General features: G+C 40.1%; 1 protein-coding gene across 1 annotated transcript in view; it reads right to left on the reverse strand.

The window, feature by feature from the left end:
• Window positions 1-24,339, reverse strand: part of WDFY4 (WDFY family member 4) — a 171,677-nt gene that overhangs the window by 5,803 nt on the left and 141,535 nt on the right. Inside the window, exon 54 of the mRNA XM_089500353.1 lies at window positions 12,276-12,384. Coding sequence (XP_089356479.1) covers window positions 12,276-12,384 — 109 coding nt within the window. The remainder of the gene's footprint in view (window positions 1-12,275; window positions 12,385-24,339) is intronic.

Genomic DNA, 24,339 nt, shown 5'->3' on the forward strand with positions numbered 1-24,339 from the left:
TGTTCTGTTATCTTTTTAGCTGTCCTTGCTCTTGGCCCTTGTACTGTACAATAGTCACACATAAGTTAACAATGAGCTATTGTTCATAGCTACACGCAGACTGCAAGAGCTAACACACAGACGCTTACACACCTCGGCAGACACAAATAGATACGCACCCAAACAGACACACATACATACCAAGACACACGTGCATACCCAGGCAGACACTAACATGCATACCCACACACAGGATACCCAGGCACACACACACTAACATGCATAATCAGACACATACAGACACACCCAGGCACACACTAACATGCACACTTAGCCACATACCAACATATATACTCCAATGTTCAGTACAACAGGAACTATTTTATTGAACAATACACTGGTTTATATACTGAACAATATCAGACAGCCTAGATAGTCTGGTGCTACAATCCAGTCAGCATTGCCAGCTATACCCACATGCTCATAATGTCACTTTTTCCAGGGTGATTCAGGGCCCCATAAAGCTAGGACAGGGCAGTTTGGTACACAAATAGCTGGGGATCTGAGCAGGATTTAGGAAAAGCTGGTCACAATGAGGAGATTGAGTCCATTTTACTCTGGTTTTGAACAATCACAATAGAGAGTTGAAAAGGCATCAGTGCTAGGACGTCTGAATGGATTCTTTGTTTTGGAGAGCTGAGGGCTGTTTCAGTAGGAACACAAAGGTTTATGGGAGGAGGACTTGATGGGGAACTGCATTCACTATTGAATATGCCGCTACATGTCAATGACCCCTGTCTAGCACAACCACAACAGCCCTGCCTGGCTGCATTTGGTTGAAGAGTCTGCAGAGAGAAAATTATGTTCTGAGAAAATCACCTTTCCGTGGTGCTATTATTTCTTTCTATGTGAAGGAGATGTTCTATGTTATTGGATGTCTAGAGTGTTCTATATATTGCAACATTGGCAGGTTAATAGATGACATAAATTATACTGCAATTGAAAAAATTTGATTGTAAATATTTTTTTCAGTTACAAATTATCATATTATCTTTTAACCACTTAAGGGCCAAGGTTATCTTTTCCAAAAGCAAAACCAGAAATTCCATTTAGTGCACCCCCATAAATTATATGTTGTTTTTTTTCTGGACCAGTAGGACTTTCTTTTAGAATAGTAATTATACACATATACCATTATTTAGTATTAAAACGATAATTCTCTGGGTTACCATGACACTTCATAAATCAGGACAGATTAACATTCACAACACATAGTTACTGCAGTTTGAAAAATGGAATGAAACATTTATAACAACTCTCAAAGGAGAAGCCACAGCACAGAGCTACTTAATCCTAGCTTGGTTGACATTCTTCCACTGAGTTGTGATACAATATTACCTGTTACATCAGCATACATGCCAACAGACTGTTGGCATGACTGTTTCAGACAAAAAAAAAACAACACCTAGAACTTCCCTAACCATTAACAGACTGTTAATGGTTAGGGAAGTTCTAGGTGTTGTTTTTTTTTGTTTTTACTTTCCTGCTCACACAAATGTCTAGCATTTCCATGTTAAAGCACGGCATTTTAACAAGTTGGGCTTCTTGAATCTTCTCTGTTAATGCAATAAATATGTTTGCGTTTTTTGTTTGTTTTTTTGCTTTGGTGTGCTATGCAGATACTATTATTTTTTGTAAAAAATGATTTGTTAGGGTCAAAGGCAGAGGCGTAGCTACTGAAAATATCGCCTATGGCAAGCACTGAAATTGCGCCCCTGTCCAAATATCTAAAACCCATTTACTAGCCCCTGCTGCCCATATATATATATATATATAAATATTAGTCCCTGCTGCTAATAGCAGGTATAGATCAACACACAAACCCAGATCAATTGAAATTCACTTGTGATCTCAGCACTGAAGGTATATATCAAATAACACAAAAACCCAGCTTTGCAGGTACAGATCAATTGGAATTCACATAAAAACACGGCATTAAAGGTATATTTAAAACCCCCTAAATTACAGGCATAGATCACAGGTTGCACACCCCAAAGCCAGCCCTGGCATCCACACTGCCCACATAGAACCTGACCAGCACCCAGATTACACACATAAGATTTGCAATCTTTGTCCCCAAATAGCCCAGCACAAGTCAACTTTGTCCCCAAACAGTCCGGCCAGTGCCATTTTTGTCCCATATACACCCTGCCTGTGCCATCTTGGTCCCCAAGGCTGAAACCTCCTGCTAGTGCCATCTTTGCCCTTCCACAATTATACATCTATGATACACAAACACTTTTACAGTCACTCACTAATTCACACTTTAATTCAGACAACTCATCCACACATTAACTCATGCACTCCCTCATTCACTCAATGCATCCACACATTAACTCATGCTCTCCCTCATTCAGACAATTCATCCACACATTAACTCATGCTCTCCCTCATTCACTCTATGCATCAACACATTAACTCATGCTCTCCCTCATTCAGACAATTCATCCACACATTAACTCATGCTCTCCCTCATTCAGACAACTCAATGAGTTGTCTGAATGAGGGAGAGCATGAGTTAATGTGTGGATGAATTGTCTGAATGAGGGAGAGCATGAGTTAATGTGTGGATGAGTTGAACTCATCCACATATTAACTCATGCTCTCCCTCATTCAGACAATTCATCCACACATTAACTCATGCTCTCTCTCATTCACTCAATGCATGCACACATTAATGCACACTCTTTACTTATATCTACCCCCTCTCCCTCCCTCATCACTTTTTAACCCCCTCCCTTATCACTTTTTAACCCCCTCCCTCCCTCATCACTTTTTAACCCCCTCCCTCCCTCATCACTTTTTAACTCCCTCCCTCATCACTTTTTAACTCCCTCATCACTTTTTAACTAACTCCCTCCCTCCCTCATCACTTTTTAACTCCCTCCCTCATCACTTTCTAACCCCCTCCCTCCCCACTATATATCCCCCCTCTCTCACCTTGAAGTCCAGCGACGGGAGCACGATGCTGCTGTCTTCCTGCACCGCTCGCTGGTGCCCGCTGCTTCACTGCTGAGCGCCGTAATATGACGTCATATTTCGGCGCCCACCAGTGAAGCAGCGGGCACCAGCGAGCGGCTTTTAAACGCTGTCTTCTTTTTTTTTTGATGCGGGGGAGAACGAGGGGCGCCGAGCGGTTGCTAGGCGCCCCTCTCTCTCCTCCGCATCAGTGTTTAAAAGCCGCTCGCTGGTGCCGGCATTTCATGCATGAAACCCGTAAAAACAGTCCCACCCCAGACAGAGGAATCCATTAAATAAATAAGATACAGTAAATCAAACTAGTTTATGGATACTTTTTTAATATTGAATACAAAGCATAAAATGATACATTAACATCATGCATAATGAAACACTACTGTAGCATCACTGATAATTCTTCAAAGTTCTCCTTTTCTGCTGTCACAACACCTTCTGAAATGTCTATATGTAACAAGTCAGAGGAACGGTCTTTTGGCCTAGGATGGAGCAAAATAAAACCAAGGCTTTTAGTCCAGGTGCCAGCTGGTAATAATTCCTCGTTCATCACCGACAAAGAGTTTTTCAGAATTCCTGCAGAATATTTGACAAAGCAATCTTAGTATATGAGTCTCTTGTTAATTACATATTTACATATCATCATTATACATGATACCTCTGTACCCATACAGTGTTGTATTCAGCTACAGCTCACACTGACCTAGCACTTAATAACACTAATGTAACATTCATTCAGTTTTTCATTGTGAGACCTTCCTATTTAAGGTATAGTGAAAATACTTGAGAAATGATGTCACATTAATATATACAGTATATATACAGTATATATATATCTATATCCAAAACAATAAACAACCAAACTATGAGTGTAAATTTGCTTCATTTGTTGGGCAACACACAAAAACTGGAAGAGAACTGCATGAGCATATAATAATGTCACAGGATCTTCTATGTACCAGTGAAAGGGACATTTTTATGTATGTTTTTATGTATTTGTGCAATAATACCCCACAATTGTTTTTTTTAGGTTTATGAGGGCCAAAACATTACCCTACACACTATGCTAATTTGTATTAATTTTGAATGCTCTGGGGCTCTGCTTTCCTGATTACACCATGTGTGATCAGCTACAGAGGAGTCATCAGAGACGTGGTAAGTACAGACCCTGCAGGGCCTCTTCTTAACTGCACTAACCACGTTGAGGTCTTTGATGACCCCTCTGTCATAACTTTTCTATTCCAGCATGACTGTGCCCCAGTCCATAAAGACATGGTTGGATGAGTTTGGTGTGGAAGATCTTGGCTGGCCTACACAGAGCCGTGACCTGCACAGAGCCACTGAACACTTTTCAAATTAACTGGAACAGAGATTGCAAGCCAGACGTCCAACATCAATGCGTGACCTCACAAATGCTCTACTGGATAAATGGGCGAAAATTTCCACTACAAAATTTACACTACAAGCTGTTATACAGTATCTCACAGAAGTGAGTACACCCCTCACATTTTTGTAAATATTTAATATCTTTTCATGTGACAACACTGAAGCAATGAGACTCTGCTACAATGTAAAGTAGTGAGTGTACAGCCTGTATGCAAATTTGCTGTCCCCTCAAAATAACACACAGCCATTAATGTCTAAACCTTGGCAACAAAAGTAAGTACACCCCTAAGTGGAAATGTCCAAATTGGGCCCAATTAGCCATTTTCCCTCCCCCGTGTGAAGGTCTCAGGTGTGAATGGGGAGCAGGTGTGTTAAATTTGATGTTATCGCTCTCACACTCTCTCATACTGGTCACTGGAACTCTCTGAGGATCTGAAAATGCTCTACATAAAGATGACCTAGACTATAAGAAGATCGCCAAGACCCTAAAACTGTGCTGTAGCACGGTGGGCAAGACCATACAGTGGTTTCACAGGACAGGTTGCCATGGTCGACAGTGTGCTCAGTGTCATATCCAGAGGTTGTCTTTGGGAAATAGATGTATGAGTGCTGCCAGCATTGCTGCAGAGGTTTAAGGGGTGGGGGGGGGGTCAGCCTGTCAGTGCTCAGACCATATGCCGCACACTGCATCAAATTGGTCTGCATGGCTGCCATCCCAGTAGGAAGCCTCTTCTAAAGATGATGCACAAGAAAGCCCGCAAACGGATTACTATAACCATGTCCTGTGGTCCGATGAGACCAAGATAAACTTATTTGGTTCAGATGGTGTCAAGCGTGTGTGACAGCAACCAGGTGAGGAGTACAAAGACAAATGGTGTCTTGCCTACAGTCAACCATGGTGATGGGAGTGTCATGGTCTGGACCTGCATGAGTCCTGCCGGCACTGGGGAGCTACAGTTCATTGAGTGAACCATGAATGCATACACACACTAACATACACACCCAGACACCCACACAAACATACAAAGATACTCAAACACACATACTAACATACCCAAACAAAAACACATGTTTACACACTAATATACCCCCACAGACACTCACATACACACCCAGACACGCACATACACATACTAACATACTAACATACCCAAAGACACCTTCACACACTAAAATACCCACACACACTAACATACCCAAGCGCATAATCACACACCAACATACCAAAACACACACATTAACTAACCTACCCAGACACCCATGCTAAAATAACCAAAGACACATGGAGACATTAATTTACAGACAGACACTAACAAACACACACTTTCATATATACATGATTACATACCCAGACACCCATTCTAACATTAGAATGGGTGTCTGGGTATGTAAGCATGTATATACACAAAGACACATGTTCAAATGCTTATATATCCATACACTCATACACTAATATTCCTAGGCAGATGCACACACTTACAGTGAAGGAAAAAAATATTTGATCCCCTGCTGATTTTGTACATTTGCCCACTGACAAAGACATGATCAGTCTATCATTTTAATGGTAGGTAGTGAGAGACAGAATAACAACAAAAATATCTCAAATAAGTTATAAATTAATTTGCATTTTACTTAGTATTTGATCCCTTATCAATCAGCAAGATGTCTGGCTCCAGGGCCGGCCCAAGGCAAAATGCCGCCGGGGGCGAATTTTAAAATGCCGCCCCCCCCCCCCCCTTGTTTACCCTTCCTCTCCCTCCATCCCTGCCGCCCCCCCCCCCCATTGTACTTACCTTTCAGCAGTCCTAAGGCGAATCTCCCTGTTCAGTCTCGGTGCCGGCTTGTAATGCTGAGCGCCGGAAATCTTCCGGCACTCAGCATTACAAGCCGGCACCGAGACTGAACAGGAAGACTCGCCGCAGAGGAGAGAGAGAGGGGCGCCGAGCGGGTACTGACAGCTTGGTAAGCGAAAACCACTCGGCGCCCCTTTCTCTCTCTTTCGCTTTAGAAAGAAAGAAAAAAAAAAAAGGGCTTGGGGCGGTGAAGTGCCGCCCCTTCAAAAGTGCCGCCTGGAGCGGCTGCCCCACTCGGCTCCATTGTCGGGCCGGCCCTGTCTGGCTCCCAGGTGTCTTAAAGGGAGTGCTCCTAATCTCAGCGTATTAACTGTATAAAAGACACTTGTCTGCAGAAGCAATCAATCAATTAGATTCCAAACTCTCCACCATGACCAAAGAGCTGTCCAAGGATGTCAGGGACAAGATTGTAGACCTACACATGGCTGTAATGGTCTACAAGACCGTTGCCAAGCAGCTTGGTGAGAACGTGACAACAGTTGGTGCGATTATATAGAAATGGAAGAAACACAAAATAACTGTCAATCTCCCTCGGTCTGGGACTCCACGCAAGATCTCACCTCATGGAGTTTCAATGATCATGAGAACGGTGAGGAATCAACCCAGAACTACACGGGAGGATCTTATCAATGATCTCAAGACAGCTGGGACCAACAAAACTATTGGTAATACACTACGCCATGAAGGACTAAAATCCTGCAGCTCCCGCAAGGCCCCCTGCTCAAGAAAGCAGATGTACAGACCCGTCTGCCAATGAACATCTGAAGGATTCAGCGGAGAATTGGGTAAAAGTGTTGTGATCAGATTAGACCAAAATCTATTTGGCATCAACTCAACTCGGCGTGTTTGAAGGAGGAGGAATGCTGCCTATGACCCCAAGAACACCATCCCCACCGTCAAACATGGAGGTGGAAACATTATGAATTGGGGAAGTTTTTCTGCAAGAGAACTTCACCGCATCAAAGAGATGATGAAGGTTCGAGTTGCCAAACATCCGCCTCGAAACCTTAATGACTTGGAGAGGATCTGCAAAGAGAAGTGGGACAAAATCCCTCCTGAGATGCAAACCTGATAGTTACAAGAAACGTCTGATTTCTGTGATTGCCAACAAGGGTTTTGCAACCAAGTACTAAATCATGTTTTGCAAAGGGGTAAAATACTTATTTCACCAAAATATGTAAAATGCAAATTAATTCATAACTTATTCAGATTTTTTTTTTGTTATTCTGTCTCCCACTGTTCAGATAAACTTACCATTAAAATTATAGACTGATCATGTATATATATATCATACCCAGACACACTTACATACCCAGGCAGATACACACTTACATATATAGTCAGACACACTAACATACCCAGGCAGACACTAACATGCATACCCATACCAACATACAGACACACACAAATACCTAGATACTGAAATATATACCCAGATACTGAAATATATACCCAGACACTAACATACATACCCAGACACACACACTGACAGCATGTCAGTGCCCCAAAACAGCTTGTTTGTGCCATCTGTGTCCACAGGCTGCTTGTCAGTGTCCCCAAACAGCTTTTCAGTGCCCCAAACAGTTTGCTTGTGTAATTTTTGTCCCCAAACAGCTTGCCTGTGCCATTGTTGTCCCCAAAAAGTTTGCCTGTGCCATTGTTGTTCCCAAACAGTTTGCTTGTGCCATGCCATCCTTGTCACCAAACAGCTTGTCTGTGGCCCCAAACAGCGTGCCTTTGCCATCTTTGTTCCAACAAGCTTGTTAATGCCCATATAGCTTGTCTGTGTGCAGACTGACTCAGCATGCAGGAAGTGGATGTCATGTCACTTCCTGCCCGATGGATGATTTAGGCACAAAGTTGCCTAATAACATCCATATGAGAGGGTTTCCAATGAGTAGAGCGGATTTAAATATCTGTCTATATGCCGATTATATTTTAATCCCTGTTATTGACCTTCCTGTTTCCTTTGGTTAACTGATGAGAGAAATTAAAAATTACAGTTTAATTTCAAATTACAAATTAAATATATATTTCAAGTCTGAAAAGTCTAAAAATTTAGAAGACATTATGGTTAAAAAACTGCAAAAGAATCTTCAATTGTGTTGGATGAATAAATATTTTAAGTATCTTGGTATACCTAATACAAGGGATATTAAAATACCGGTAATGACGGAAGTGAGGCAGACCAACAAATCTGTAAGGGAGGCGCAATAAAATATCATGGTGGGATAGGATATATACTCCAAAGTGGCCTTATTTATTTCTGATGATACCTTAAGAGGTCCAAAAGAACTGGTTTGATTTAATACAATCAGGCTTTTCAGGCTTTATATGGAGAGATACAAAAAAAACCTAGGATAAAGTTCTCTGATTCAAGCTAAGATGGTTAATCAAGGAGACCTAGGCTGTCCCCTCATAAATCAAAGCTACCAGGCAAATATTGTGGCCCATATACATCACCATTCAAACATTTGAGTTCACAGCTATTTCCATGTAAAATAGGAAATTTCTAGCTGTGCTAACATTAACAGTACAGGAATGCAATAAATGTACATCGACATACCAGAGCTTGTACTTTATGTGTGGAGAATGAGAAGGACAAAAACATTTTTGAAAACTGGTGACAAGTTAACCATAAGCTGCAACCCAAAACAAAAGGTAAAAGTCAGGAGACATTGACAGTGTGTTTCCAATCCTTGAGATTTAATGGAAAATGTAGTAAGTGACAATCACTCCAACTAATGTTATAGAAAATTCTGTCCTAAGTAACCTAATAGAATAGTTAGAGTATACCTCCAAAAGGTGCACGGAGGAAACAGAGGTCGACCATGGCAGCCAATTAAGACCATTTTTATACTCTTTACCCCCAGAAGCAGCTACCAAATCCTCCACATCGTGAGAGAGTGCTGCAGGGGAACTAACAAAGTCTGGGTCCATTACCTCCCTTATCACCGAAACCACAATCTCCCAAAACCTACGAATGTCATCACACTCCCTCCACAAGTGAATATATGAACCTTCCCGTAATCCTGATACTTGAGGGAGATAATGATGAATATCTGCAGGAACCTTCTACCAACGAGATTTGAATGAACGTTCCTGGATCTTGCTGGACATAACCCCTTTGTGTATGTTCTGTAACATTTTATCCCAATCCTCCTCCGTAAATCCCTTTCCCATAAACTACAATAAAATGGTTTGGTATTACCATATTTGTTCAAAAGTAAAGCGTAAATTCTAGATAAAAGATGGGAGGGTTCAAAGGGCGAAAGACACAATTGCTCAAAACCACTTAACATCCTAGTGACTTGAGCGGCGCTGAGACAAAATGCTTCACCTGATGCTATAGAAAAGTCGCTTGAAAGGTTGTTGGGTCAAGTCTGTGATGGGTTTAAAAGTGGCACCCCGGATAACATGGTATATCCTGAGACATTTCACCTGTTTGGGTGTCAATAGTCTAAGAATACCAGTGATAACATAAATATGTAATTCTGGGTTGTGTGTGATGGGAAATAATGGTCCGGGTGTGGTGGTTAATAGCTGTTGTGCTGCGTGACCTTAACGTGACCGTGATCGTAGGAGGGGTGCCTGTCGTAAGAGTTCTAAAACGTTCATCCAGCCAAGGAGCAACCGAAATATGATGTGTGAAAAAGGAGTTCTCAATAGACAGCCACAGCTTTGGTGCCTCTATAGTCCACTCTACCACTTGGCGTAAATGGGTGCCACCATTTTTTTCCAGAACTGACTTAACCCTCTTGGGCATGGAGTTCAACAGAGCTTCACAGGTTGCCACTCCTCCATGACGACATCATGGAGCTGGTGGATGTTAGAGAGCTTGAGCTCCCCCACCTTCCATTTGAGGATGCCCCACAGATGCTCAATAGGATTTAGGTCTGGAGACATGCTTAGCCAGTCCATCACCTTTACCCTCAGCTTCTTTAGCAATGCAGTCTTGGATGTGTGTTTGGGGTCGTTTTCATGTTGGAATACTGCCCTCCGGCCCAGTCTCCGAAGGGAGGGGATCATGCTCTGCTTCAGTATGTCACAGTACATGTGTCTGGATGTTTGTATCAGGGTGTGTTTTAGTGTGAGGCCCCATCCCAAGGTCAGGCTCTAGATCTGCCCTTGCTTTCTGCTACTAGTGCCTCCAGCTATACCACATAGCTTTTTTTCCCAGATGTTTCCATGGGTTTTCATTGTGCGTAAACAGATTTTACCAGTTTGTATAAAGATTACTGATATTTTGCTTTATAATTGATGACAATATAATAGACAGGTGGAAGTTTAGATGTGTGTGTCTGCAATATAAATAGCATAAAGAGCTCCTAAGCAGCACTAGGGTGAAACCAACTAGAAGTATTTTTAAAACTGCTGAACAGTCTAAAAGATTGTAACACACCATATCTACATTCAAATTCTAATGCTGTAATGGTCTAATGCTTCCACTCGATCACCAACATGTCAATTTTATGTATCATTTGAGTAAATATTATAACTATTATTATATTCAATAAAAGCACTGTCATGGAAAAAAACATACCCTGGACTCCTGGAAGGGCCTTGGGACTGCTGGGACTAGGATTGCCCTGTGCCTGATTGCCCTGTTTCCGATAAAAGACTATTATCATTGTGTGGATTGCTAACATCATTTCCACTCGGTGGATTTATGTTTAAGTCACCCTGTATCTGATAGGATTACGGGGTGGAAGCAGAGAGACCAACTGGAACCCTATTTATGCTTTCCAGACAGCGCTCCATAAACTGACCAAAGTTTCTGGTCCTCAAGAAATCCGAAAATGCCCAGTGCATTACATAGAAATCGGATCGGAACTTTAACCAGGTGTCACTCGGACGCCAAAGGACGGATAATGACATTTTTTGTGGTTAAGTGGGTGCTCCACAGGGAAGCCCGGAAAGCCACCTATTCATAACAAAGCGGAAAACATCTAAGAGCCCTGGAACTCTTCATCGGATGGAAAGTCAGCCATGAACTGGTGAAGTATAAACGTACTTTCTTGGGGTCTTGGGGTCAAGAAAGGCCCCAAAACAGCATGTGTATGTTCCCAAATATGTAGTTGGTGGACCCATTGTGTGTGTTAAACTAATTACATTCCTCATCTGATTGAGATGTGTATATAAGGCTGTGTGTTTCTGCAATAAAGTGTTCTGTTCTCACCTCAACATTGGTTCTGTCTGATGTTTGGGTGGGTTGCTATAACAGCTCACTGTCCCTTTTAGGACAGTACCAGCTCTGCATAAGCTACACTACGGCAAGCTAAAGCAACTCCGTTGCAGCAGCATCCCCCTTCATCGCTATAATGCTGGTTTTCTCTGGTGCCGAAGGGCTTAACCGCTGGTGTCTCGGCAGAAGGAAGCACAGTTTGTATCTGTATGCATGTCTCTCTTCTCACAGAGTGTGTGCTTTCTCTTTCAAGAAGTCAGTAGTGGTGGGGTGAAACAAAATTCACCTACTGATTTAAAGGCACAGTTAAGCCATCAAATCTCCTCTAACAATATACAAGTGCATGAAGTTAAATCTTGTTTGTTTATTTTTGCCGCCAAATTGTATGTTTCTATGTCCTGCCTGCAAATGTAAGAAGGGTTCTGCAGTACACATTTGTTGCTTTCTTAGACCCCCTCCCCCCCAGAGCTTTCCCATTTTTATGCTAAACACATCTATTGCCAGCGCTGGCTTGGCAAGTGTTCACTTTTCCAAGTGGCACAATAAACAAGATCAAACCACAGCTCAGTCTCAGTAGACAACCTCCTTAAATACAGCATCCCTGTCGTTTAACAGAACCATTGGGTGAGCAAGAATCCTGTGAACATGCCAGGGAAGAACAGTATTTCACATCCAGTGTGGAGACACAGCATCTCCACATAAATGCTGCCCACTGCTAAGACATCACAACATATTTTTTTTTTTAGAATATATAAAAAAGTGAAAAAGGGCAACTGGTGTTATGACAATAATGATTGTATATTGCCAAAGTAGGGAGTAGAACAGATCAAGCTTTGTACCTTGACACAGTAAGAGCTGTGACTGCTGCCAGACGATGCTGCTTCCCTGTGGCCGAGTCTCCAGGTACCAACTGATGAAACAAATGCAGAGAAGTGCCCAGCTTCTCACCTACACAAATAAAAAAGGCAGATGAGATTCTTTGCACATCAACTTTTTGTTTTGTTTAGTCGTTTCTTAGTACTACCACTTGTCAAATTAGAAGTGCCCTAAATTAAAGGGTCGTTGTGTATTCAGCAATTCAACATCTACATATTAAGACGAAATCAAACCTGTTATAATAGGATCCAAGATTATTCTTATAAATTGTATAATTGTGTAAAGGAGCTTAAATATAAATTATAGTCTGTTATAGTCTAACCCTATAGTCCCAAGGATCACACATTAGACAAAGTCTCTGTAACAGTAACAGGACTCAGATAAAGCGTTTCACACTGTTACACAGGTAATGTTTACCCCACGTCCCAGAGCTCCACTGGTGTCTACATCCAGCAGTTACATTTAAAACGTAGGCTCTTTCCTGCTTGGTCGCTACTACAGTACCTCCACCTTCACGTCTGGAGACGTACCAAGTACGTCATGCCCAAGTGGGCTCATTGGTTCTGTGATGTACCTGGTACCATGACATGATTGCAGTATGCAGGGATTAATATTTGTCCCTGCAAGCTTGTGGGGACTAAATATCAGTCAATATTCCTTACGCCGGTTCCTGTGCTCCACCAGCTCCATCAGCATTAAAAGATTAAAACAAATAATAATAATAGCACTGACTTGGAAGTCAAGGGTGCTTCCTGGTCAATTGCTGTGAGTTAAGGATCTGCAGCCGTTAAAACTGCCAAAAGTTGGCTGATGATGATCAGATCACTCCTTGCCAATAGGAGGGATCTGATCATTATAGCAGCCTAGAAAGAGAGATCATCTAAGGTAATAATAAAAAAACCCACATAATTATTACTTGGTCACCCATCAGTGACATTTTAAGTCACTGATTATTGATTCGTCTCCCTGTCAGTAGGCTTACAAGTCATCAAACATGACTTATCCATGCATGTGGGGTATTGCTGAACTCGGGGGGGGGGGGTTACTAAGCACAAATCAAGACCTTTTTTGTTCTTTCACATATGCACTCAGAAAAATAAACCTGGTAGAACTGCAAAATGGAAGTGAAAAATATTTCCCTTTTTGTTAGACTAACTTTAAAAGATGTTGGTGTGGAATTAGCTGCATGGGACAAGCCAATATGCCCCTAACTAGATTCCCCAAGCTGTCTAAGTTTTTTAAAATAAGAGGTTAAAAAATATGGGACCTCTACTGTGTCTCAAATGAAACCTAGACCCAGCAAACTGTAATGCGCATGTTCCAATTTTGAACCTGCAGTGCCTAAAGACCATGCCTTACCAATGCATATGGTCCCTGTACTCGGAGGGTGCTTTTTTATTATTTACATTTCATTTCTGTCAGACAATGAATGCATCCATACAATATTTGATTCACATATCTATACAGTAATGCAAGGTAGATTGCAGTTCACAAGCTTTGTATTCAGTAGAAGAAAAACTGTCAATCAGTTGGTAGGTTACAAGAATTTAGTTTAAATTTAGATCATTCTTACAACAAATATGAGAACAAGTGGTGATGGAGAGAGAAAGAATCAGGAGAGTCTCACTGAGGATTTATATTCATTAAGAGACAAAGCTTAACCATGGTTGCCAGATTTCTTTATTGGTCTCAATAGAGCTGTTTCATAGAAAAATCTTGGTTCCAAATTACCGTATTTGCTCGATTATAAGACGAGGTTTTTTTCAGAGCAAATGCACTGAAAAATACCCCTCGTTTTATAATAGGGGTCGTCTTATAATCAGACCTCAAATAGGTCTGACTATGAGACGACTAAGATCCAGATCCCCCACAGCTTCAGGGGACCTGGATCCTCCTGTCTCCCTCCCGCCCGCCCCACTTACCGGTCTGTGTAGCTGGGGCAGCTTGTAGATGTCTACGCGATTCGCGTAGACAACTTCCGCTGCAGCAGGAAGAAGGCGTGGCTGGCAGCGGGGGTTGTCTGCGTCCATCGCACAGACTTTCCCCGGCTGTCTGATCTCTGACAGTCGGGGAAGGTCTGCGATGGACGCAGACAACCCCCGCTGCTATCCACGCCTCCTTCCGGCTGCAGCGTAAGTGCGTGGGATCTACACGCTGCCCCGGCTGACAGGGAAGTCAGAAGCACGACAGGAAAGTCAGAAGCACCGGTAAGTGTGTGTGGGGGGGAGTGTTAAATGGGGGGCATAAGGCATTTCTGGAGGCAGAGTGCTCTGTGAAATGCCACTCTGCCTCCAGAAATGCCTTTTTAACCCTGTATACGCCACTCTGCCTCCTGAATGCCTATAGGCCACTCTTCCCCCATAATATGCCTTTTAACCCTCTAAATGCCAGAGTGGCATATAGGGGTATAAGGCATTTCTGGAGGCAGAGTGGCACATAGGGGGTCAAAAGGCATATCATGGGGCACAGTGGCATATAGGGTTAAAAGGCATATCATGGAGCACAGTGGCATTTAGAGGGTTAAAAGGCATATCATGGGGCACAGTGGCATATAGGGGGCATAAGGCATTTCTGGGGCAGATGTGCATAACTGGGGGGGCAGGTTGGAAAATAGAAGGAAATAAAACCAAAATATTTTTCTCAATCATAGCTTTTATAAAAAAAAAATAGTTTAGATGAATTAACATTTACTGGTAAAACTTTTTTCCTATAGGGTCGTCTTATATTCAGGCTTTTTCTTTTTTTCCTAAATTAATATTCAGATTTGGGGGGTCGTCTTATAATCAGGGTCGTCTTATAATCGAGCAAATGCTACCGTATTTGCTCGTATATAAGACGACCCTGATTATAAAACGACCCCCCAAATCTGAATATTAATTGTAATTCAATCTGGTTTATAATTTCTTGCCAGGCAAGACTACCAGATTTCTTCCAGTTTCCTCCTATAGAATACCTCTAGAATATATTGCAGGAGCTTTTGCAAATTTCTTTTGGTAGAAGTTTGCTCATTACAGTCCCACCAAATATGCAGATAGGATCCCAGTTCTTTAGAACATCTCCAGCAACTGGGCAAAAAGCAGCAATTAATGTTCTTGTCAGTAAGATTCCTTGTATATATCCTTGAAAAAGAAGTATGTAATTTATTTTTGCAATGGAGATCGTTGGAGGAACTTTGACATACTAGAAATTACTTTCTTTTTAAAGTGGCGATTATAAATAATAAATAATTTTAGTTCTACAAAAGACATAAGACTTTTTAGTCTTAAATAATTAAATATCTGTTTGGATGGTAGACCAAATTTAATTTGCGATTGATCAAAAGGTAAAATAATTCCTTGATCAAGAATTTTAAATTTAAGTGCCAATCATAAATTCCATACATTCGATCAGAGTGGACATTAAGATATGGTTTTGAATATGAACATTTTCTAAGGAAAAGAATTGTGGTCCTTAAACTGTCATCGATAATATTTTTTATATATAAACTTTTAAGAATGTCCGTTTGTAACGAGAACATTAAAAATGGTTCAATTAGTTCAATGTCTATTCTTTAAATTTCCAACCATACAGGTTTGGGAGAGGAAACATTTTCTAAAGACTTATCACATGCGAAAGGAAATCAGGAAAGGAAATATCCCCTTTCTCACATTTTCTTTGGAAACGTGCTTGTGCAATTATAGGCCTCTTGTCCTGTCATATATACTGACTTATGCAATTTTTGGATTGCTTTAATATATTAATATTTACTTTCAATGTGTTGTTTCATGTTACCATAATATAATTATTCTTTGCTATTAAAATTTGATATTTACCACTCTCGTCTTTGTCTTATATATATATATATATATATATATATATATATATATATATATATATATATATATATATATATATATATATAAATTGTAGCCCTTTGAGATAATTATAGCGGCGACTCTTTTTCTTTTTGCCCTTTTATGCAAACTACTGCTTTTATTGCAGAACTTGTTAGGTTAGGGGCATCAAATAAGGAGGTATATGACGACATATTATCACAAGTAAAAGTTATAAATCATCCTATTACTACATCGTGGATCATTATATAATTGCAATAACATTATATAAATTCAACTAAAATTCTGCATTTTACTTTAGATAAAAGTAATCACCCCTTATCTTGTATATTGTATTTGCACTCTTCTGACCCATATGCTTCCCTCCTATATAAACACATTTTTTGTGTACCTATACCAAGATCCTTAAATTATTTTTATAGAGATGTGAATAACTAAAAACTCAATTTCAATATTAGTAAACCAACCAGTAATAGTGGTCCGGGTCATTTTTGTTTACATTTGTTTTTGCCGTTTTTTAATAGCCATGTGCTCCCCTCCTATATAAACACGTTCTTTTTGTGCCAACTCAAAGGTCCTTGAATTACTTCCATGCAGAAGTGAATCACTAAGGAATCTTTAACTCCAATAATAGTGAGTTATTTACCAACCCATAATAGTGAGTAGAACCCAAAATTCTATAAAGTGATATTGATAAAAAATCTTTAAATCAGTTGCAAAATAGTGACTTAATGATCAAATGTTATAAATCTTGAGCATAACACTTTTAACTAATAAACAATACTTTGTGAAGTCATAAGGGGATTTGGAGGTATATCATCTTACCATTCTTCCCTTCTTCCTTCCCAATGACTCCCATACCGAACCAACAATTTATTTATATATAAATTCTACATTCCTTGTTACCATTGTGAACGAGTGGAACTCCTTGACTATATTTCAGCGTTAATAGCTTATTCACCATGCATGATAAGTCTTGAGTAAATTAGTCAATTTAGTTGAAGTGAATACAAAAAAGGGGAGGGGGTTCTGAATACACGTCACAAGTTGTTTCAGTAATTTCACGTACTCAGGGAAAGAAATCTACTAAAATACTGTATTTGTATAGAATGGGTTTGTTAAAAATGAAAGAAATGAAATTTTACTGCAATGTTTAGGATAGATTGGCGCTAAAATGGATATATAAAAAAGTCTTAAAATGCCTGTCCTTTGGGATGTCAACTTTCAAATATTAGTTTGAAAAACCTTGTTTAGAAACAGTGAGGCGCGTCATTCATATTTAACCCATACACTACCCATAAAATACCAGGCATATGAGGTGTTTCCAAGAACAGGACAAATACCTAAATACATTTTTGGAGTTTTTCTTGATTTCAAAAGAAGTGGAGATGCACTAAATGAGTTAATAGGCAATCACAGACATAGCAAAAACACAAAACCTGCCATTAGGTCTGAGAATAAATTACAAAATTTAGTGTTTGGGCTATAGAACAGCATGGAATAATGTGGCACTGTTAGACCTGTTTTGTTTTGGTCTTTCAAAGAATCTTAAAGATGAGCTAGTTAGAAAGGTCATTCCTGACAAAAAAAGGGCAAAATTATGCGACTCTCATTTTGAATTAAGACATTTGAAGAAGATGCATCTTCCATTCTTCCCCAAACACCAGTCAGTTCTCCATTTCCAGCAAGAAGGACCCATGGAAATTGGACACCTCGTCACTTGACTGCCCATTACAGGACCCTGAATAAATGCATTTATCGCTATGCATCTAACCTGCTCTCTCTGTTTCAGGTTTAAAGAGTTATGTCTTTGTCATGCAGGGCTGCTTAAGCCTCCTCCTGTTTTAGCACATCAATGCGAAGAATTTAAAATCGATTGCATTGTAGATCTTTTTCCCTCTAATCAGCCCAAAAAGCAGATGAGGCATAAGGGCCAGAGCGAGCATTTAGCGGCAGGTAGGCCTGGTTCCACACACACACTGATGAGAAGGGTCCTTTTTTGGGTATAGCCGGTACCTCCCTAGTCTCTGTGTCACAGGCTAGTATGCCAAAGGGTTATTGTTGGAGGCTTTAAACACAAATGTTCCGGATACAATGGATCCCAACCATTATCCAAGTGCACTAAATGATAATTCAGGTTGCATCTTCTGGCTGTGGCAGTTGTTCAGTGGGCTGACATGGTGCAAGGGTTAACCACCTAGAGGTGTGGTTGAACCTGTGGTGCACAACCCCTAGGATTAGGTGCAGGACACTCTTTCGACTTGAGCCCTTGTGAATCTGGTGGTGGTGCCGGTGGTCTCAACAGGCATACGGTTTTACAGTTATGCCAGCCGGTGTTGTTGTTAGGAACGTTTAAATTAGTCTTAAGTAAAGCGCTGGTGATGTTTGTTTACGAACAAACGGGTTGGCTTAAAATTTTGTTGCGTTCTGGCATGTTTGTACCACGTGTTTATCATGTGTTAAGTGTCTATGTTATTTAACTAAATAAAATTGACTACTGTTCCTGTCAGGCTGCTGAAGGCGAAGCTGACTGTACCATGGCCAAAACTATCCAAAGCTGACTTTAATAAAATATATATTTCAAGTATTCTCTTGTTCACATGTATTTTATTGGGATGGGAATGTTAGTGAACAAATTATAAATAAAAAGAAAGAAAAAGTCCACAAGTATGGACTGAGACAGTCAACCATTCTGATTGCCATATTTGGAGTCGGGAAGGAATTTTCCCCCTGGTATGGGGCAAATGGCATCTGCTTCATAAGGGTTTTTTTACTTCCTCTGGATCAACACAGTAGGGACACAATAGGTATATAGGTTGAACTTGATGGACTTGGTCTTTTTTCAACCTTATGAACTATGTTACTATGTTACCCTTGTTGACTTTCATCAAGACGTGTTTGAAAGTAACAAGATAGCAATATATAAGCAAAAGCACAGGTGTACTCTGGTGGTGATCATTCTGTGAATTAATGAAAATCTAGTGGATAATAAAGTGCAAATAGTAACATGAGTAACATGCAATTGTAAAAGTGCTCTCCAGTTGGTCTATGTTACAGTGTAGAAGAATACACTAAACTTTGACTCAGTAAAGAAAATGCAAGTGAAAAAAAAAAATGTTATGTAAATGAACATCAATGCCTTGCTGAAAAATGTATATAACCAATGTATATAATATACATATGTATAATCAAATATATAAAATAATATATATAACCAACTGTATATAATATTGGCATTACCCAATATTAACCACTGGAACTTTAATTGCTGTAAAGCCAATTTTATAAGTAAGTTAACATGCGTTAACACCACATACTAAACTGTGGCAAAAATTATCATATATAAAATAAGCAATAGTTGTACATTTTATATATTTTTTTTTTATTATTTTCTTTCACTATGTTATTGCACATATATATATATATATATATATACATACATATGCTATATATGTACCCAATGATACATATATAAACATATTTGAAAACTGCTTTAATTTATGGTCAGCAAGTTGTTAAATTGAGAAAAATATATTTAATTTCAGCTTGCTGCTGGGAAAGGAGCCTAGCAATTGAATTTGAGTGCTGTGATAGTTACAGAGTCTGACACAATTCTCAAACTATTGTGTTTGAAATTGGATTTGTGTATTATTGCTTTCCAAATTGCATGCCGCTTCAGCAGAATCTTCCTTGCTGTTTGTTTATGGCGCTCAGGATTAATAAGGAGACGCAGGCACACGCATGCATCTGCTAATTAGCTGGAGCGGGGAAAGGCAGTGGAAGCTCTGGAGATGGGCAGCCTGGATTGCTAGCTCGGGGACAGAGGGATGAGCGCAGGCTTGTGGCCCTAGAGAGATTCTTTTCTCCTAATGATGGGATTAATAGGGGCTTTTCTGTGAGAGCGCTGTGCTGGATTGTGATAATGGAGTTTGCGATTAGATTAAACAATGTAATTATCTCAGACAATTGTGCTGGTAGACGGTGACAGAGGCCACTGTATGCTGACTGGAATGTGCATATCTCTATCTGCAGGGCTGGGATTTTTGGTCCAGGTTTAGGAAGACTCAAAATAAATAATGGTTAGGTTTATGCTATTAGAAATACCCAACATGTTGCAGAAGTGATCTTTTCACGCAAAAGTTATGTTTATTTCCTTTTTTGACTATGTAAGTTATGTCCTGAGAGGCTGTAGATGGTATTCTGTTCCTAAATATGATGAAGAGCAACACACAGGCCACCACAACATTCCCAAAACTATATATGGCCTCTAATCCACTGCTACAGATTATTCAAACAGGATGAGAAAGTAGCCAGTGTCTAGACTTGTGCATTCTTTTTTGCATTCATACAAATCAACCAAAACAAGGGCGATCTCTGACGAAACTAACAAAAACAAAAATGTGTTTTGATTTGTTAGATTCGTTGCCATGTGTAGCTGCCATTACAAGCCATTTTGGCACCATTACAAGCCACTTTGGTGCTTCTTGATGAGGTAAAGTGGGAGAGACTGTGTGTAGGAGGGTACATATCAATGACTGATAGGTAGAAGTAGCCAAAAAAATGGGGGTAAGCATTAGATATGGAAGTGTGCTGACAGCATTTTGTCAGTAGAGGCAGTTACATTCTAATAGGAGTTGGAGTGTTGGAGACAGTTGAGCAGAGGCTGAGATTATTGCTCATTACTCATATACGATACTGCACGTTAATTAATAGTTTATTCTAGTGCAGACAATTAACTGTTGTGGATTGGAGAAGCTGTAGTGACGACTGTAGTGTACTACTGTGTCTGCAGCATTTTTCCTCTATTCCTGAGTAGAGTTTAATGCAGTTGCTCATTTATGCTACTAGCGGCATCTGTAATTTGTGGACAAGTCATTTTTTTTTTATTACCTTTCTATCATATCTATTATTTTTCATTGATAAATAAATATTGGTGACAAAACCAGGCATTATAATATATAATATTGGGGAAATTCAGTCCTCCTGCTCAGGCCCAGTGTTCTACTACTATTACTAGCGGCTGCACCACTTTACATAGTTACATAGTTATATAGGCTGAAAAAAGACATGCGTCCATCAAGTTCAGCCTTTCTCATATTGGTTAATTTGTTGCTGTTGATCCAAAAAGAAGGCAAAAACCCCCAGTTTGGCTCTTTCCAATTTTGCACTAACCAGGGAAAAAAATCCTTCTTGACCCCAAAATGGCAGTCAGATTTCTCCTTGGATCAATAAGCTGTTTCACCATAATTAAAGATTATATCCCCGAATATTCTGTTTTTCCAAGTATCCATCCAGTTGCTGTTTAAACGTCTGTACAGAATCCGATAAAATTACCTCTGCAGGCAGAGAATTCCACATCCTTATTGTCCTTACTGTAAAAAACCCTTTCCTCTGCTTTAGACTAAATTTCCTTTCTTCCAGTCTAAACGCATGACCACGTGTCCTATGCATAGTCCTGTTTATGAACAGATTTCCTCACAATGGTTTGTATTGGCCCCGAATATACTTTGATCGTCCTTATTCTGGGGGGGGGGGGGGGGATAAAAAATCTATAATATGGGGAAATCTAGTTCTTCTCCACAGAGCTGCATGTGCCTATAGTCTGCCAGTGTATGCCTGTTCAATTATAGGCATAGGTCACAGGTTGCACACCCCAAAGGCCAGCCTTGGCATCCACATTGCCATACAACATAGAACCTGACCAGCACCCAAATTACTGTGCCATCTTTGTCCCCAAACAGCCCAGCATGAGTCAACTTAGTCCCCAAACAGCCCAGCGTGGAACATCTTTGTCCCCAAACAGCCTGCCCTGTGCCATCTTTGTCACATAAACACACTACCTGTGCCATCTTTGTCAAATAAACACCCTGCCTGTGCCATCTTGGTCCCCAAGGCTTAAACACCCTGCTTGTGCCATCTTTGTCTTTACACACAAACACTTTTACAGTCACTCTCTAATTCACACTTTCATTCGCACCAATAATGTATTCTCTCACTCTTTCACACAAATCATTTACACATATTCATTAATGCATTCTCACAAATTAATTCATTCTCTCACTCATTCACACAATACATCCACACATTATTTCATACTCTCACTCATTCAGACAATTTATCCACACATTAATTCATTCATTTTCTCACTCATTCACATAATTTGTCCACGCATCAATTCATACTCTCACTCATTCCAACAATTCATACACACATTAATTCATTCATTCTCTCATTCAATCACAACTTAATTCATTCATTCTCTCACTCATTCTTGTTCTTTATTTCAATATACTTACTACCTTCCTTTCTCACTATCTACCCGCTCTCCCCCCCCTTTTCTCACCATCCACCCCCTCTCCCCCCATTTCTCACTATCTACTCTCTCTTATCCGCATCAATCAATGCTTCTTCGCTGCTACAAAAAACATCACAAAAATGGTGTTTCAATTGAGGGGGCACACGGTGGGGCACAGCATGATGTAGGGGGGGTGGCCCCCTCTGGCCCTCCCCTGCCGACGCGACTGAATCCAGTCCTGCTCCATGAGGCTGCATGTGCCTATGATGTGCCTGCCACAAGTGCAATATAAATTGTATGAACTGTAGCATTACAATATACATAAATGTTTCTAATTTTTGGTTTTGACGCACATTACTAGCACATTTTATTACATGGTATTACAGTACTGTAAAAAAGTATTTTTCCCGTTCCCGATTTCTTCTATTTTTGCTATTTAGATCCAAATAATTTTAATATAAGACAAAGAAAACTCGAGTAAGCACTGAACGCAGCGTTTAAATGATTGTTTCGTGTACTGAAGGTAAAGAGCTATATCACTCATATGAAAAAGTTATAGCTCCCCTAAATCTAATAACTGGCTGTGCCACCATGTGGGGCAGCAACTGTAATCAAACATTTGATAACTGCCAATGAGTCTTTTACATCAGTGTGGATGAATTTTGCCCCACTCTTCCTGGAAGAATTGTTTTAATTCAGACACATTCCAGGGTTTTTGCGCTGAATTCTTGCTTTGTCCTGCTGCATAACCCACCTGCGATTTAGGCCACAAACTGATTGCTGGACATTGTCCTTCAGGATTTTCTGGTAGAGAGCAGAATTTATGTTCCATCAATTATGGTAAGCTGCTTATGTCCTGAAGCAGCAAAGCAGCCCCACACCATTACACTACCATCACTGTGTTTGACAATATTCTTATTGCTATGTTACCTTTATGCCAGATGTAATGGGACTCATGTCTCCCAAAAAAGGGCATGGGCATAGGAACAGGGGGTACGGATCCCCTGAGACCAGCCTTTGTGTTCTTTCTGGTCAGTAGTGGTTTTGGCCCTGCAACTCTACCATGGGTCACTTTTATGCAGTCTTATTGTGAACACGGATCTTTACTGAGGCAAGTGAGCCTTGCAGTGCTTTAAACATAAGTCTAGGTTCTGTATTGACCTCCTGGATGAGTTATTGATGCAGTCTTGGGAGGAATTTTGGAAAGGACTACCATTGTTCCAGGTTTTCTTGATTTGTGGATAATGGCACTCACCATGGTTGGCTGCAGTTCCAGAGCTTTAAAAATGCCTTTGTAACCCTTTCCAGACTGTCAATGACTTTGTTTCTCATCTGTTCTTAAATTTCATGTGCTTTTTTTTTTTTTTAGATAGTTTTACCCTACTTCACTTTGGAAGACAGGTTCTATTTAATTGATGTTTAGATTCTACAGTGCTAACAGTAATAATGCCTAGTAAAATTTAACCCAGTTATCAATTATATTTGGTTAACTGATTTAGAATCTAAGGTGGCAGTAGTTTTTCACACAGACCTAGCTAGTGTTCCTTTCTAAACATGAAATCATTTAAAAGCTGCATTTTGTGTTTACTCAAGTTGCCTTTATCTAATATTAAAATTAGCTTGATGATCTGAAACATTTAAGTGTGACAAATATGCCAAAATAGAAGTGAATGGGTCCAATTTCTACAGGACACTGCTTAGAGTGCCCTTATCAATACGTCCTAAACCAATCCCAAAAGGAATCTTTAATAATAGGACAGTGGTAATTAATGCAGATCCCAAGAACATATTAACCCTTTCAGGACCCTTTTTTTTTACCATGTTTGCACTTAATAACTAGAGCGTTTTTGTTATGTCTTTATTCAACTATGACTGCTCACAAAATCATTTAGGTCACCC

This window comes from Sceloporus occidentalis, unplaced genomic scaffold, assembly GCF_023333645.1.
Source record: "Sceloporus occidentalis isolate IW3139 unplaced genomic scaffold, rSceOcc1.0.p SCAF_152, whole genome shotgun sequence".
NCBI lineage: Eukaryota > Metazoa > Chordata > Lepidosauria > Squamata > Phrynosomatidae > Sceloporus > Sceloporus occidentalis.